This window comes from Mycetomoellerius zeteki, unplaced genomic scaffold (genome assembly GCF_001594055.1).
Source record: "Mycetomoellerius zeteki isolate Tzet28-1 unplaced genomic scaffold, Tzet1.0 scaffold50, whole genome shotgun sequence".
In the NCBI taxonomy this organism is placed as follows: Eukaryota; Metazoa; Arthropoda; class Insecta; order Hymenoptera; family Formicidae; genus Mycetomoellerius; species Mycetomoellerius zeteki.
The window spans coordinates 191,934-211,328 of NW_017257501.1; the positions used below are offsets into that span (position 1 = coordinate 191,934).

General features: G+C 30.3%; 1 protein-coding gene across 5 annotated transcripts in view; it reads left to right on the plus strand.

Moving 5' to 3' along the window:
• CDase (neutral ceramidase) overlaps positions 1-19,395 on the plus strand; it is an 83,626-nt gene continuing 64,231 nt past the window's right edge. The window contains exons 1-6 of one of the 5 annotated variants that reach the window (XM_018455661.1): positions 1-221; positions 13,476-13,652; positions 13,942-14,085; positions 14,658-14,834; positions 14,944-15,071; positions 17,597-17,795. In XM_018455661.1, coding sequence (XP_018311163.1) covers positions 13,506-13,652; positions 13,942-14,085; positions 14,658-14,834; positions 14,944-15,071; positions 17,597-17,795 — 795 coding nt within the window. In that variant the 5' untranslated portion in view covers positions 1-221; positions 13,476-13,505. Of the gene's footprint in view, positions 222-2,968; positions 3,154-3,188; positions 3,459-11,011; positions 11,168-13,475; positions 13,653-13,941; positions 14,086-14,657; positions 14,835-14,943; positions 15,072-17,596; positions 17,796-19,395 lie in introns of those variants that run through there. The other 4 variants (XM_018455660.1, XM_018455658.1, XM_018455662.1 and 1 more) reach the window with 4 other exon arrangements.

The following is a 19,395-nucleotide window of genomic DNA, read 5'->3' on the forward strand; positions in this document are numbered from 1 at the left end:
ATCTGGATACCTTGTGTATTTAAATGTGCACTATTTTGTAAATCTGATGAATATATCGCGATATAAATTTTGCAAGGAATTTATTTATTTTCCAAATAAGATTTTAAGAACAGCGAGAGAGTTTCTCGCAAGTCAGACGACAGGAGAGAAATTGTTTTGAGATGGCTGCCATCCATTACCCTAGATCTAGATTCCATAAGAAAACATCTTTAATGACACTTGTAAGTATTTATTAAGAGTTTAATGCAATTAATAACAGAACAATTATTTTTTCCTTTATAATTATGAAATGTAAATAAATTTTCTAAAGATGAAAAAAATGTTATGTTCTAATCACATAGCATTCAATATGCAAGATAGTTTACGCAAAAATGCTAAGTTGTACTGTGATCACACTCGACTGATTACTTTACACTTACAACTCGGCAGATTTTAAATCTTATCCGCGCGCATATATTCAATTGTTTGAGAAATCACGGGAAAGATAGCGAGAAAGATAATGCTGCTTTTCACACTCGTATCGAAGACAAAGAAAATCGAAGCGTACTCTGTTTTTTTTACATTCTACGCAATCATTCGTATTCGTACCGTCTTCTGTTTAAAAACCGGTCTTTCACCTAGAATATTTTTTCCTTTTTCCCTTATGGCCCGTCTACAATACACGTAGTAAGCTTGGTTTAAGAAGTAAGAGTAAAAAATTTACCAATCACAGTCGAATGTAAGAAGAAGAATTGGCTGTGATTGGTCAATTTCTTACTCTTACTTCTTATAAACCAAGCTTACTTCGCATACTGTAGACGACGCCTTACACACATTTAACTATTCACCGAGAGAGATGTTTAAATGCACACTAAGCGGACTTACGAAGCCTTAAGTTTCGTTTGTATTTTTTTATCTCCAAGAAAATGCCGTCCGTTATAAATTATGTGTCTCACTTGAAATACAGTCGTTTAAGTCTTAGAATTTTTCAGGAAATTACGTGCGACGTAATAATCCCTTGCGACTTCTATACAGTAGCAATAACAGCATTTACATAATAATTTTGTATATACGTGCGCACGAGTGAAAATTTCGATATAATAAACATAAAAGTATTTTATTGTTTACATTAAACGTTATTACAAATATTTTATTACTTACTCAGTTCTTTTACAAATATTACATATATATTGCATTTATGTATTATTACATTCAGACTGGATTGTTCCATTTTTCGATAAACCTCAGTTTATATTCATTCTTTTTTATTCAGTAGATAAATTACCACATAGCTTATCCAGAGATGTGTGCAGTAATCGCGCGACTTTTATACATTATTACATTTATAATTATATAAATTCACCTCTTATTTAATATTTTACTTTTCTTTTAATTAAATTAGTTACGTCGAAACATGGATCAAAGTTTAAGTGCCTTTCTTGTTTAGCTCCAACTTTGTGTGAGTTATTAGAAAGTGATAATATTATTTAACACAATCTAGATGGCCTTGGTCTTAAGCTTACTTTATACGATCTATATTTCACGACAGAATTCGAAACAGAATTCTCTCTCTCTCTCTCTCTCTCTCTCTCTCTCTCTCTCTCTCTCTCTCTCTATTCTAATTTTATGTAATTTTAAATACAATTACAGATGAGAAAAATATCCTGTATTACAAGAAATACGATATCAAATATGTAGATTAAGTTGTAATTTATGTTATTCATATATGGATAAAGCTTTTTTATCTATCCGATTGGACATGATTCCATTTATTACACTTATAGATTTTTAATTTCCATTACACTAGATACAATTGACCAATCACGAGTATTTATATCCTGCCCATATTTGTGATGAGTCTTTTATATATAGTCATAAATTTATAATTCTGATTATTTACATGTTTTCTGTATTACACAATGCATAAAATTATGAATAGAATTCTGTATAAAATTTTATTGCGAATTATATGTTGCTTAAAGTGGATTTTAGAATATAAATATGCTTTTATGTTAATCGTTTATATATTAACTCAAATATCTATACATTTTACATACTTAAAAATAAATTAAATAATTGATAGATTAGGAAATTTTCGCGATGATAAAACCAATATATTAATGAATTAATCTCAAGATGTATGCGACACACACTCAATTCATGATCGAATCTAATAGCGTTTTTCACTGGTAGAACTGGAGCGCACTCAATGCACATTAAAGCTGTTGTATACTAATCTAATCTAAATGTAAAAGTGAGATAATCTCAAGTAATAAAATATCCAATGTATATTTTATCAAATACCATAATAAAATGTATTGGGGATTTCGCGGTTTAATTCGTTTCTATATTTTTATTAAGCGTACATCTTTACGTTGATTTGTGTACAACGGTTTTAAAGTGCATTGAATGCACACTAACTCTACCAGTAAAAAACGTTATAACTTCAATCGCTCTATACCATTTTATCGGAACATATTCATACTCGGATAATAATCTAGAAGATGCGCGTTCTCAATTATCCGTTCTTCTTACAAAGTTTTTTTTCTTAAAGCGAAATTATATTCAATTGATTAGATCTGAGTTTACAAACTCAAATCTACATACTTCTGTCAATATTTCAATTGTAACATGATGGCTCTGTGACAATTGCTTCGCTGTCGCTATAGTTTCAGCTATTGACCTATAAATGTATACATTATATTAAGTCAAAACGAAGAAAACAAAACGAAAGAATTGATTGTGAAAAAGAAACTATAAATGTATGTGCGCGCACGCGCGCGCGCGCGCGCGCGCGTGTGTGTGTGTGTGTGTGTGTGTGTGTGTGCGTGTGTGTGTATGCGTGTGTGCATGTGGCGCGCGCGCGCGCGCGCGAGGATTAGTATGTGTATGTGCGGTAAGAATAATAGTAGAATTGTTTCCCCTTCTTCACACCACCAACCATGTGAGTCCCAACGTTGGGTTTGGTTTGGTATCCGAACAGAGTCTCTCTCCGTAGTGATGAGCCGGTGACCTGTTTGCATCGCAGTCCCAACTCACCGCATCAGCTGCGTGTTCACTTTTCTTGCCTCCGAAGATCCGGTAGAATCGACGATCTCTGGCAAAGCGATCAAGTGTGTTGTGAATCGAGATCGTGCACTTTATAGAAACATTTGTCGATGTTTTAACTAATTGGTGCGTGCCTCTCCTGTATACATATACACGTATATATGCATTTGTAGCGATAACTCGAGTTGTAACGTTAGTTAGTACGCTGCAAGTTATGCGAGTTCCACTTAAATTCGTCATGCACTGCAGCTGTGACAATTCCTCTTTGTTCCCTGGACCGTATGACCGGAAATGGTGACACTTCGTTTACGAGAAATTGAGAGTGTACTAATTTCGTAATAACCGGTTTACCGGTGTATTTGTTTATTACAAAGACAGTATTGTTGGAACAATGTACGTGTGGTTAAAATTGCAGTAAATGTGACTTACAGGTGTGTGACTTTAAATTTATTCGCGCGTCATTACAAACAGACGATACTGAAACTATGACTTTTCGAAAAAGTTATATTATTTTTATATATCGATTCCTTTTATATTTATTTGGTGCTTCATGTGAGATATGCAAGAAAAATATTTTCTTCCAATAGATAATAACATATACTTGTCATTTTCATATCATAATCCTATAAATGTCTGATGCGATTTGTTAAATATACAAAAATTCTATTACATATTTACTTTTTAATTATATTCAAAAATATAAATTCATAAAATTGCAAAAGAGTATTGCAAATGTAGACTGTATATTATCGTGTAATAAAATTAAACAAGTAAAACTCACATAATCATCCCGGTAAAAAATTTTTCATACACATGTTATAAACATACATAAATATTCATAAACATTTCTTCAAAGTTGATTTTTTCTAAAACAAGTATTGCGAAAATTACCCTTTTAATTATTTTTTACATTACTATTATTATTTCTATTACACTAAAAAATAATTTTACAAAAGAAAGAGGGACGATGAACATATTTCATATAATATGTTTATACATGTTTATGAATATTTATGTATGTTTATACATATTAATACATATTCATGCATGACAAATTTTTTATCGGGTAATATATTTGTGGTATTTTTTACCGGGTAATATATTTGTGGTATATATTTTTATACAGACTCAGCTAAAAACAAATTATATAAATGCGAAAATAAAATTTTTACGATTTTCTTTTGCAAATTACGTAGTTTAAATAATAGTGGTTATACACTACGCAAAAAAATTAAAGAATCACCTAGTCCGTCCTCAAAAATAGGTAAAAATTCAGAAGAATGTAACTTCATAAAAATTATCATAACGAGATTTTTAAAAAAGCATTTTAAAGCTTGAAATATCTACTTTCGAAATCGATAATCGATATTTCGATATGACTGATTTATTACGGAGTTATACAAACAGAAGTGGATATTCGTCAAATCTGAAATTTTGTACAAATTTTAGAAACACGCAAAAAAATATTTTGCTGCTTCAGCTAGAATTATAGTTATTTTTTGTATCTGATAGAAAATTATGTATAAATTTTCATAATGAAAATTGAATGGCATTAAAAGTACTTTAGAAATATAATTATAAAGAAAAAAAAATTTTTTTCTTTATAAATAAATAATTATTACAAATAAATAATTAAAAAAAATTTTTTTTATAGTTTTAAAGTACTCTTGAAGCCATTCAATTTTCATTATGAAAATTTTTTCTATCTCTTACAGTTCTGGCGATATCTCTTTCGCTTCGAAAGAAAAAAACCGATGTTCTTCTAAAGGGTGTTTCACCCCCTAAAAGTGCGTATGGGCACGTATAAAAAAATACGTGTCGCTTATTTTTGTTTGGAGAATAACATATTAAAAGCGCATTAAAATTGGAGAGGGACAGTTGCGTCTCTTTCCTTGTTAGATAATTTTCGCCGTATAATTGCAAGATCATTTTTTTGAGTGAAGGTCTATAGCATGAACTAAAAATTGTACACAAATGCGATTTGCAACAGTCGAAAGAGTGAATCTTTACCTTCAATTTATCTTTTTATTGAATGTTGTGCGATTTTTTTCACCGACTTATTCAACATTCAAATAAAAGGGGTCATTTTTGCTACGATGTTGAATAACTTGTTGAAAAAAAATCGTACAACGTTCAATAAAAGCAAATGGAAGGTAAAGATTCACTCTTTCGACTGCTGAAAACCGCATTTGTGTGCGATTTTTAGTTCACGCCATAAACTTTTGTAAAATTTATATAAAATTTTCAGATTTGACGGATACCCATTTCTATTCGTATAGCTACGTAAAAAATCAATTAGATCGAAATATCAATTACCGATTTCGAAAGTAGAGATTTCAAGCTTTAAAATGCTTTTTTTAAAAATCTCGTTATGATCATTTTTGATGAAGTTACACTCTTTTGAATTTTTGAGGACTAGGTTATCCTTTAATTTTTTTGCGTAGTGTATTATTGATAATTTTACATCGTTTTATATGCTTGTAGTTTCATAAATGAGATTTAATCATATTAGTTTCCTTTTTATTTTTTTTCATACTACAATTTTAAATATAAAATTAAGAATGCAGCGTAAATCGGCACACTTGACTGACTATGAGTTAACTAAAACTAAATCTTTATAGTATTGCGTTAAAGTGTCAAATAGTCTTATCGAAGCTGAAGGCAATTGTATATTTATATAGGAAAATCTTCAAAAAAAGAATCTATCGCGTTACATGTTTGTATCTTGCAGAGCAGCGGAAAATATGCATATAAATCAGTAAAAAATGTTTTATATCAAAATGAAAGATTTTAAAAAAACTTATATACATTCCGTTATACGTATTTTGTACAGATGTGAAAGAATAGGAATATGTGTCATTATTACCTATACTGTATCAGTTTTAGGGCCCATTTTGTCAGACGCTCATTTTGGCTTAATTTAAGAAAAAGTTAATTATTGCAAAATTGCAAACAGTGTTATAAAAACCACTATATTATGATAGAAGATATTTTCTAGTTTGTATTTATGTTTCTAAAGTTTTACTTTTGCTTTTGCTTAAAAAACATCCAAAAATAACGTGGTATGTCTGTATCTGTGACCTTTCTCTCTTTTTAAAATAAATATATTTTATTTTAAACACAATATAAATATATAGAATACAAAAATGGAGAAATACAGAATGTTATTATATAGGATGTCTATAAAATCTGTCCTTCTATATTTCATTTTAAAATTATGAAAAACCGCGAAATACGTGTTTGATCATTTCGACTACTCGCAATTAGGGCAGTTTTCTACGAAACGATTATATTCGTATTTCGCGGTATTTCATAATTTGAAACCGTTTCTGAAATGTAGGAGTGGCGTAGATTTTATAGATACCTTGTAGATATAAATTTTAAAATGTAGATAAATTACATAGTGCATCAAATTTTGATCAACTTTTTGTTTCTTAACGAGTAATGAGCATTTTCTGACTTTGTAAGGGCATTTTTTATATAAAAATAGTATGCTTTACAAAAAATTTCATCACCTTTTAATTTAGAAATTTTGTTTTAAATTTTGTTACGTATAATAATGCAAATTCATAATAATGTTGTATATATTCATAAGAAATTCAAGAATAATTTCAAAAATTGTATAGGTTCTAATGAAAATAAATCAATAATGAATAAAAAGCCTCTAATTGTAAGAGCCGACGCAGGTTTTTGCGCGAATTAGAATTTATTAGATAATATTTGATACAATTAAAGGTTAAACGTTTCGATCCACGGTTAAGGTTATCGAGTAAACTGTCAACGTCATTGTTTTTATTATAGTCCGAAAGATTATGATGATACTAATTTCGTCTTCATTTGTTACCGCTTGAAACAGTCATTAATGCGTCATTTATTTGGTAAACATGAAGGAAACGCAAGTATGGCAGATCTCCCGCGGTTTCAAAATTGATGACGTGTGATTGAAGTTGTAAACACTTTTTTTGCTTTTTTCCTAATATGTTACGTCTTGGCGTTTATTTCTAGTAATAGTTTACATCAAAAAACCGATCGAAAGGTAGATATTATTTCTGTGGGTCTGTGGGCCGACGGGGCCGGCAAACTAAGCTAAAGTGATAAATTTTTTAGTGAAAAAAAAAAAGATTTGTTATCGGCTGTTTTTTTTTACTGAAAATAAGTAGTGTACAGCCAGTCACAGAAAGATTGCAACACTTTTTTTCGATAAATTTCAAAATGCACAGCCTACTCACCAAGCGATTAGTTCTTATTTGTGGATCCATGAATAAGAACCAATCGCTCGGTGAGCAAGCTGCATTCTGAAATTCATTGAAAAAAAAGTGCAACCTTTCTGTGACTGGCTGTACACTACTTATTTTCAGTATGAAACATGCAAAAATCCATATGCCATACCGTTTTAGTGGGCCCAAAGAGTCGCTATGCTTGTCCTAACGTGTCGAATTTTGAAACGAACAAATCTTTTTCATTGAACAATGACTTTTAGTTTAAAAATTATATATAATTATATATGAGCAACTTTTTTATATTTCCCTATTGTAGACTTGATTTTTTCTAAAACAAATAATGCAAAAATTATCTTTTTAATTATTTTTCTCATTATTATTATTATTATTGTTTATATTTCACTTTAAAAAGTAATTTTACGAAAAAAAAGGAATGTAGGGACATATAGGGACATGTAGGGATATATTTCATATACATATTATAATTATATATGTTTATGAATGTTTATACATATTTATGTATGTATATATATATATATATTTATATACATATATTAATGCATGAAAAATTTTTTACTGGGTTGCCAAAATTATAATAATAAATTATATTCGCGAATAAACATGTAACCTCAAAACAGATCAAGTAATATCAACAGACAACAGGCAATGAAATTTTAACGCATCGAAAAGTTGTTCTTATTGTCTGTTCTATGTTCCACGTTTTTTGTCCCATACGTTGTAGTGTTAAGTTTGGATTAGTATAGGTTATGCATCGAATTTATATCCAGGAGCTCTGATTGGACAGATCGTTATTCCTTGTTCCCTGTTATTACCTGTGCTTTTCATTGTGTTTCCTCCTTCCTCACCTTTATATTACCTCTCTTTATATTTTTTCCGAGATGCAACGGAATCGCAGATCTTGTTAAACTGTCATCTTCCGGCTTCAAACTATAAACAAAATGCTTGATACATTTGTCGTTGATTTATACATTACGTTATTATATTATACAAGCTGATTCAGACCACCCGGAGATGCCGGTACGTACGTATTCCTCATGAAAAACTGAATCGAAAATGTTAATAGCAAAATGTTGTGGGGTCAACAGTTTTTAAATAGTGAGCCTTTGAAATCTTCCAATCACAGGACGTGAAGTTCGCGCCGTCAGGTGCGACTGATGTTTGTCGACTGATGTTTTTAATATTATTTATTTAAATAATTTAATTAATATTGATTTTATTCATTAAATTGTTTATTATTTAAAATGTTTGAAAAATACATACTTTTTTATTGATATAAATGATGTTTGCTGATAATCGAATTTGCAATTGCGACATTACTTTTCGTCAATTAAATTAGACTCAATTTAAACATACAGCAGTAAATGTTAATAAAGATTTCAAAACTTTTGCAATACTCATTCGGCATCGTGTGGTTTAGCGGTATCCATCAAAGCGCTCTCGCGGCTGGCGCTTAATTGCGCTGCACCTGACGGCGCGAACTTCACGTCCTGTGATTGGAAGATTTCAAAGGCTCACTATTTAAAAACTGTTCACCTCACAACATTTTGCTATTAACATTTTCGACTCAGTTTTTCATAAGGAATACGTACGTACCGGCATCTCCGGGTGGTCTGAATCACCCTGTATAAACTTAATTTTAATCCTCAGAAGAAATCGATTTTTTGATATAATGTTTAAAATATTACTCATTTAAAAGCATAATAAATGACAATTATCCAAACATTTTTATAAGTCCTACATAAGTATAGTTTGATGTAAAATAAAATTTGTTTACGCAGTTTGTTTTTTTTTTAACAAAAAGTATTTTTAAGACTAAGGCTCGATTGCACCAACTTTGACTTTAAGCTTGATGAGCCTTCTACATTAAGCCATTAGTCATAAATCAGAAGTCAGAAGCTAAAAATTGATCAATCACAGTCGTCAATTTTTAGCTTCTGATTTCTGATTTATGACTATTTATAGCTTATTGTAGAAGGCCCATGAAACTCTCAGTTTCTTTCTTTAAAGTTGAAAGAGAGGAAAAGATAGAAAGAGTTTTAAGCCTTGCTTAAACTCTTTCTATCTTTTCCTCTCTTTCAGCTTTCGAAGTATCATTGATGCAACCGAGTCTAAATCTTATAGGTATCTACTGTACCTGTATCTATACCTAGGTAATTTTTTTAAAATATATCTATATCTACAACTAGGTACTTTTCCTACACAGTACCTGTGTACTGTATGTACTTATATTTATAATAAGTATAATAATAGGTATAATTATATTTATAATAGGTATATTTATAATACCTTTCAAAAAGTATCTGTTACAACAATGCGTGCTACCATCATTTTGATCTCATTTGAAAAATATAATTTAATTCTCTACAATTTTTGTTTTAGTACCTTTTGTTAGAAAACGCATACTGATTTGTAAAAATGTATAAAATAATCCTAATTTCAGAGGTTTTTAAGTATTAACTTTTTAAGAAAGAATTTTTTGATCCATATTTATTGGAAACTTTTTCTTTAAAATTAAATTTTCTACAAAATTTGAAAGTTTGACCGAAACATTCGGGGCCACCATGTATGTATATTATAATAATTGAATGTTGAGAAAACATTAAATAGATTGTGGAAGAAAAGATGGAACGTATACCTACGTCACTGTAAGGCTTAAATAAATCACACTCGTTTCATAGTTTCATGGCATCATTTTATGCTTTTATAAAAGGAGAAATGTGGTGATTCGGTACGATTTCAATCATCCACGAAACAGAGAGCAAACGCGAGATGTAAATGAAATATCACAAGTGGTTTAATTAGTCTCTCAATTTTTTCTTCGCAAAACTCTCGAAATTCAACAAAATACACGAGGGCGCGAAAGCAAGAGAATATTTCGAACAGATGATTTATAATTATAAAATGTAGAATTTATATATATATCTTGCAGTTTCGATATTAAAATTATTTAAATTTACACAATTGAGACTTCCAAAAGACAATATTTATCATTTAATCGGCGGAAGAACAATGAAAATTCCAGCAGAGATGACAAATCTTTCAAACGTGCCGTGTTTCTGCGTGTAATTGCGTATCATACAATTGATGATGTGTTTAAGCAAAGCTTTTACTAGTTCGCGATATGCGCATTCAATATAGTCAAATAGTTACGCACCTATGTTAGGCACGTATATGTCGTTTGACACATTTACTAATGCAGAGTGATTAGAACGCTTGGAATACTGAGCATTTTATACATACATGAATACTTGCATGTGTCATCCAGGAAACACGTTGCATACGTACCTACCTTTCCATCAGCAGTTCGCTCGTACATATACATTGACATGCTGCACGTTCTGCTTGTATCAGATAATTTGTCAACGCGATAGACGTAACAAACTGCTGTTCTTTCTGTGAGACAACGAAGTTAATGCAAAAAAACAGGTACATGCTTTCCATCTTTCTCTATCGAAAATTAAATTTTCTCGAAATTTTATGTTCGCGACACCTTTTTGCATTCACTGTGCAATTATTTATTATATTTATGCTGACTTATATTTAAATTCTTATATTTAAATTCTTTATATTTAAATTCTTATAATATTTTGAGTAAAATAGTTTGCTACTTAAGCTATCGCAGTACGAAGATATCTTATCATTTCTAGTTAACATTGTACAATAATGCATATAGTACATATAATATTTCTTCGGAAAATACATCTTTTCGAAATTCTTTCAGTTCCATTCGAGCGATCGGAAAGGTTATTGACGAGAGAATTTCATTGTGACAAACGAAAAACAGCGTTGTATATTCAACATAGAAGAATAGATCGTTGCGTCCTCTGCATTCTTTGCAGATTTTTTATTTCGCTGTAAACGATATTCTTGGCCGTAACTTCAACAGCAATCTTTGAAAGGTGAAATCGCGTAACTCGAGGAGCTTGTGAAAGTTTTATTTATGCATTCTTTTTTTTGTAAACTCTCGTAACCACAGATCAGTGAAAGTAGTTTTATGTCGCCGTCTGTTGTCCTTGGACCGTTCTTCAGATAATTCTCCTTTATATTGTAGTTTAATATTGATTTAATGTTGCATGGTCAACGAGAATATCGGGAAAATGTTTTGAACTCAAAGCAATCGCCGCTACGTGATCAACATGCAAAATTACACCTTAGCAAACACAAAGTTACGTGTAACGTACCTGTAGTTGTAATTTCTCACTCAACGATATAGCTGTAATATAACACACGTGTTACTGTTGTTGAATAATTGGTGTTAAATTTAATATATCTCACCCTAGGTAGAACATAGCCTGCAAGCATAAAGTAAACAGAAACCTGTAAAAACTCTGCGTTCAGCAGAGGCAGCAACTTTGCAACTGTTGTAAAATTCTTCAATATGATTAGTTCTTGCTTTTGATTCCTTATGGATCTAAATGTATAAACCAAACATATTGAAGAATTTTACAACAGTTGCAAAGCTGCTTTCTCTGCTGAACGTAGCCAATGAAACCAGCAGGGGAATAATATTCAAACTTTAAACTTTCTAAGTTTTTTTTAAATTGTATAAAGTTATTTATATGTTGCATCCAATTTCTCGATTAACGTTATGTTATGTCCGAGAAAACCACATTCGCGTAAAAAAATGTAAATAAAAAGAATAATGTATATACGCGTAACAGAACTGTCATTATCATAATTATGTTTTCTTTCCACATCCAATTAAAAATTACAGATTTTATAAATACAAAATTAATTCAACAATACTTTATCTAATTGCTTAAAATCAATAAAGTGTTAATTATATTTAAAGGGCAATTGTTGTTTTTTGGAGCTTTCTTTTTTAAATTTACGTTTTATTTGAGTACTTGGAATAAATATTAATACTTGTAAAACAATCATAATATTTGCATGAATAAATATTTTGGAAAACCTACAGTTTTGAATGAAGATATAAATCCTGCATATTATTTTAACGTAAAAATTTTGAATAAATACAATTACAAATTTTTTTATTCATTGAGTAATAGTAGTCACTTTTAATGATGATTTTGTAATGAAATTTTGATAATCATTTTTAAGTGAATTTTAATTAAAAAATTTTATCATGTCAAAGATTCATCACGAAATCATTGTCAAAAGTGTATCGAATAATAATAATAACATCATGATTTTTCTTAAAATAACTTCAACTTGATGTCATTTTACTCTTTAAATTTTTTAGAGTGAAATCTCACACCAAAAGAGTGAAAATACTGCCACTATTGAAAAAGATTAAAAATATTTACATTTTTAAATAAGAGTGGCAGATTTTCACTCTTTGGAGTGAGATTTATTTTATAGGAAAGAAATCTCACTTCTTTTTTGAGAGAGTAAATCTCATTCAAAAAGTGTAAAGTCTCACAAAAAAAAGAGTAAAATTCTATTACTCTCAAGAGTGCAAATATTTTTACTTATTTTCAATAGTGGCAATATTTTCACTCTTTTGGAGTAAGATTTCTCCAAAGAAATTTAAGGAATAATCTTATTACGATTTTGTGTTCTATTTGGGAAGTCCCAAACTATACATCCAAATTTTTGTTTAACATAAGATGAATATGTTAGAAAGTAACACAAAAATTAACTCAAAAAGTAAAACTTTTACACGATTTAAAAACAAATTGTAGAAGCAAATTCCTTATTAAAAATAAAATTAACATTTATAAATACATACATTTGTTTCTTATTCATTTAGCTTAAAATTTATATATATATTTAAAAATTATATTAATTTAGGTAACTCAAAATATTTATAATCATATTTATATAGTCACACAAAATGTTTATAATCATATTATATTAAAATAACACTCACAGTTATAATAAAAATTCAACGGAAAAATTTTAACAAGAATTGTTTTACTTAAATACAAAATGCAACACAGTCTTCCTCGCTGTGTCTTTCTTGCGTCATCTCGAGTTGTGCATTGCATTTGATAAAATTTACACTTAAAGATTCTTATCTCCAACGGTGATGACGTGGCGACATGTATCATATTATTGCGTTTAAAAACAGAACATTTTCTAACAAACGGAGAAACGTAGTTAGAAAAATCGATAATTGTTTGTTCTGTCAATGACAAAAGCTGTAAAACTTTCGTAGAACAGTGAAACAGCGCGGCGAGTTAACTGTCCGAGAGATATCATTCGGATTACGAGCATATCTGTCATTCTGTTCTTTGCTTTCAGTCCAGACAGGCAAGGGGTTTAAAAAACTGAATGGATACTTTGGCGCAGTCGCTACTAGGAACTCGTAGTTTATCTGCGCTATGGCTTCTACTGTTACTATCACCTGCCGTTCTTGCTTCATACAGCATTGGCGTTGGAAGAGCTGACAGCACTGGACCGACCGCGGACATTGTCTTCGTTAGTATGCTACACAATTATATGCTTCGTGATAGAAAATTCCAAGAAAATGTATATTAAATCAATATTTTGAGTAATGATGTGAGAAAAATTTTGATGGAAATCTGTTATACTGAAGAGAGAAAATCACGAAGAGCATATCTCTTCAAGCTTTTTATTCAAAAAATTATATTAAAAAGGTTACACGAATATATTCACGATAATTAAAGCCAGACTGACAAAATAATAAGAGCGAACAAAGGCTTTGAATAAATAGATTTAAATAGTCATTATGTGTGTGCAATTTTAGATGGGATATGCAAAGATGGAACAGAAAGGGAATGGTCTCCATCTCAGAACGTTTGCCAGAGCTTTCATAATTGATGATGGCACGGAAAGGTTCGTGTTCGTCAGCGTGGATAATGCGATGATAGGCAACGACATTCGACAAGAGGTAACATATGTTCATTCTTAATTCTTCAATGCCTCTCGATATAGTATACCCGATTTCTTAAAAAAAAAATATTCTTTTTATTCTTGAAGCTAATCTAATAATCTAATTTATTGCTTGAAACTCTTTTCTACTAATAAAATTACTAATAAGATGTAAGAACTACCATTTAACTGTAATCCACAATTGGCTAGCTTTAAACTTTTATATCTAATAAATTGCTGCTCGGAACATGGTTAATATTTTCATAACTTATTTTTTTTTTATAACTCTTTCAAATCTAATTTTTTTTATTATGGTATTTCGCGAATTTCGAGATATCCTGTATATTTTGATATATTTTATTGGAGTGTAATAAAATTTTGAAAGGATAAAAAAACATTCGTCTATCTGCTGTCGAATTTCAAAATTAGCTATAAAAACATAGGTATTTATTTATTTGTATTTGAAATTCTTTGCCGTATATCTTCGATTATATAATGTTCATTCAGCTCGATTCGCTTTTTATGAGATCGTGAGATTTGTCGCAAAATACGATTATTATCACGTGAGGTTCATTGTAATCCTTCCCACAGGTATTGCGAAAATTGAAGATCCAATTTGGCAATATGTACACGGAGAATAACGTAATGATTAGTGGCACGCATACGCACTCAGCCCCTGGTGGTTTCATGCTAGACATGCTTTTCGATTTGACCACATTTGGCTTCATCAGGGAATCATTTGACGCTGTCGTCAACGGCATAACGAATGTAAGTAGACGCATAAATATAGTCGTATACGACATTGCACTACTGTAAATGATTCTCTTGAGATTCAAAAATAATAATTGATATAACGATGGATACTTTGACATTACAGAGCATCCAGCGTGCCCATAATGCTGTAGTGCCCGGAAGGATTTTCATTATTCACGGAAAAGTTTTGGACGCTAACATTAATAGAAGTCCACAGGCGTATCTTAATAATCCGAAATCGGAAAGAGAAAAGTAAGTATCTATAATAAGTAAGTAATAAAAGTAGTAAATAATATTAATTCTAGTAGTAAAATATTAATTCTTTCTCAATATATTCTCAAGAATATCGTCAATTTTATAAAAAAAATCAAAATGCTCTTTATTTTAGAGAAGAATAAAGAAAATTGATGAAAATTTTTTAATTTTTAAATTTCAATAGAGCATTAGTAATTATCGGGGCATTAGTATTATGGAGGCGGTGATAATACTAGTTTGTGTGATAAAAAATTTTTTTAACACTTTTAACTGTTTTAATGTATTTTCGAGTGCTAAATATGAATCCGTTGTCTACATTTGGTTATCACGTACGTCATAGTTTTGAAAAAATGACATCGAAGACAACAATTTAAAGTAGAGGATTTTTATGACGTAGTAACACTGGCAGCCAATTTTTTTAAAATTTTGTTAATGCAAAAGCATCAACTTTTAAAATACTATATATTTTGTTTTGTTTTGGTAATGATTCTTTTTGTTTTTGAGGTATAGAGGAAAGGTAGGAAGCGGTTATGGAATAGGTGGGAATTTATAGATCACAGGAGACGCGGTAGTGTCTTTCGTCAAGTATATTTTTGAAGTTTATACATATAAATCTTTTTTATATTAATCATGAAAGAGACGCTACCATGTCATGAAAGAGACGCTACAGCGTGTCCTTTACGTGCATTATGGAAGTTGTAAGGCAAATGTAATATGTTAAGAATTACTCGAAAAAATTACAGATTATTCTAAATTACATCTAAAAATAATAAAAAAAAATGAGACAGTTTATCACCTGAATCAAAAGTTATTTCAATAAAAAGTAATACTTTTTAAATTTGTGCTTTAATAGAAATATTAATACTTTTGAGGTTTTCACGGATGTTTTCTTCGGAGGTGCCAAAGGGTTTGCGGGTTATTGGCTACGTTTACACCGTGCATTTAGGCCGCGGCCTATACAATAGATGTCCTTGTTTAGCCTGTATATTAAACAAAGACACCTATCGTATAGATCGCGGACTAAGCGCACGGTGTAAACGTAGCCATTATCGCAGTGTCGTAATCCATTGCTAATGCCAACATGAATCATTTCGTAAATCTTACCATGTATTTCATCAGGGCGAGGAGCGCACTGATAGTATCAGTAGCGGAAAAAGGCATTTTATTCCATCTTAATATTACTAAAGTAATTAATTATATGAAAAGTAAGTGCTTTTATACATATGCGCGCGCGTATAATATACTCATACAAAATAAAAAAACAATGAAACTGATAAGATACAATATGACTATTTTTAAATTGCTGTATCTCGAAAATGAATGCCAAATTAAACAAAATGCATTTTAAAGTGAAAAGTTAACTTTCGCGTGGCATTAACAAACTTTAGAGAAAAAAATTTGCTGCCGATGTATTAAAATGTTATAAAGATTCTCAAAATTATAATTTTTTATTTCTTGACTCTTCTACTTCTTCGATTCCATTTCTTTTATAATTGTTACGTAATGGATCTTTTATAAACGAAATTGTATTCAGCACTTAAAAACTACGAAAAATGATTACTTTTTTTATTCAGGAAATGATGCCAAGGTGTCAATTAGCAAATTAATGTAATTATTATATCACCATAATTGTTTTAAATTAATGCTGTACGCGCGCAATCGCGCGTGAGAGGCAAATTATTTTTAATACATTATTATTTATAAAACGCATGTTTAATAAGTGTTTTTCAATGTTATACACAGTGTCCATTTTAATTGCCCTGGATAAATATCTTGGAAGGTATGTAAGATATGAAAAAATGTTTCAGATGAAAGTGAAAAGGGGGACATAGTTTGGTTGCGTTGCTTTTTTTCTAGGTTTCTTAGGAGGCGCCAAAAAGGTCATCTCCATTTTAAAAATAAAATTATATGATTTTTTAATAACTTTACTACTTTTATATATGTAGAATAATTAGAGGAATCATATTATATAAAAACATCATACTACATATAACTTCATTGTAATTATAAAAGTGGAGTTGATCTTCATATTTTTTGCTCCTTCACCTAGAAAAAAAATAACGTGACCATACTATGTCTCTCTCGAAATCGTTTTTATCCACTTTTATTTGAAAAATTTTTCCGTATCTTACATATTTTTCAAGATATTGGGGCATAAAATGAGACACTCTATACAGTACAGCCTTATACTATACGATTGATTAATTCATGTTGCAATTGCTTAGTAAGAGGACTATAGAATGCACTCGGCACTGAATATTTGCCGAGGTTTATTAATTCCCGGAATACGTACAGCGATCGTGCATATAACACGATGTACGACACATGCCATGTGTTTGCAAGTCTAAACAAGCGTGTTCATTCTCGGAAATTTATGAAATGCGTCTACTTGTAACTTAAATCGATTTTTTTTATATTGAAATATAAAATTGATGATAATGGTATATTTGTCGTCAACATCCTATTATGGAAAGAAATAACATGCATTTGCATAAAATTAATATTTTTTTCTTTATTTCCAGATACGAGTACGACGTAGACAAGACACTAACACAAATGCAATTTATCGGTGCCAATGATAAGCCCTTAGGCGTCATAAATTGGTTCGCCGTGCATCCAACTAGTATGAACAATACGAACCGCTTGGTTTCCAGCGATAATGTGGGTTATGCTTCGATACTCTTTGAGAAAATGATGAACAATAACGCCATGGTCGGTAAAGTAAGTTTCTTAATAAATATACTTTGCTAAACGTAACAAATATACATTTCTTAGATATATAATATATACAACGTGAGATTTACAGTTTCCTATTTACAATGACTGCGCTGTAATGTTTAAATTATAAAGAACAAAATCGCGAATGAATCTAAAACATGAATAATTTCGATAAGTGAATCTACCGCGTCAAAGTCCCAACCGTAAAATCATTTAAATGCACACGTCCTAAATTTAAATAATTAAATTATTTCAGTGCGCGCACTTTTGTAAAAATACTCATCGCGTGCAGACAGTAATTTCGTGAGCTACAGAAGAGGTTGTGTCCATTATTATTATCTTTCTTTTTTTTTTTTTTAAGACGAATCTACATATTTCATATTTCTATTATTTAGTTAATACTGCGCTGCACTTTTTGCTTTTCTCTCTTCTTTCTTTTTATTTGATTATCCTAAAGCACATACATGATACATGTATGTATATACAGGATGTCCCGTAAGTTTTTGCCAACCGCTTTTGTGTAGATAGAGCGGACTAAACTGAGTCGAAAAGTCCTCTACCATTTTGCAGTTTTCGCAATAGTTAACGAGATATTAATTACTAAAAATTGGCGAATATTGATCTCTCTCTCTCTCTCTCTTCAATAAATTTTTACTGAAATACTATCGACTTTACAGAAAAACAGCAAGAAACAAACATGTTTATTTTCTCAAAACGGTTTCTAATATTTTTTGCGTGCGAATTTTACAATTTCCAGTTCGTGTTAATTACACACTGAATATTTATCTTCAAACACAATTCTAATTAAACTAAAGTACGTAATATTAAATTGACAAATTAAGCTGCCAAGCAATTTAATAAGGCTAATGTAAATATACAAGAACTATCAAGAAAATGGCGTGTACGAATTAGTGCAGTTTGGTTCATAAGCACATTACGCGAAATTACTTCGGATTAACTTCATACGTAGAGGTGTACAAAATTTTTTTAGAATACAGGATTTTTAAACTACTTTATTCTTAGCTTAGACTGTTAAGATTTTCATTACTCAAATTGTGTACTATATATTTATTTAAAATAAGCTATATATCATTATGGCACGATAGCCCCATGTATATTTATTTACCGGAGTAAAAATTTTTTATGTATAACCATACATAAACATATATAATTATATATAACTTATATACAGAGTGTTTCCAAATTAAATGGCAAAACTTCGGGAGCGTGTAGAGGAGTAAAAAACTAAGAAAAAAAGTCCTATAGACATATGCTCGTTTTTGCTCCGTTTCAGAGAAATCGAAAAAAAATGTTTACATTTCTTGCCATATCTAGCACCGACATATTTGATTACATTTTCCACTTTCTGTTATGAATTTGTCAGTCGCTCTTTGAAAGCCTTTAACAGTAGATGAATTTTGTCTTTTGCAATATGCCGCGTACGTATTCTAATAGTGAATATGCTGATATGGTTTTTGTATACGGTTTCTGCAACGGTAATGCTTTAAAGGCGGTGCGAGAATATGCACGACGATTTCCAAACAGAAGAGTGCCAAACCGAAGAGTGTTTATGTTGACATTTAATAGATTGCGAGAGACTGGA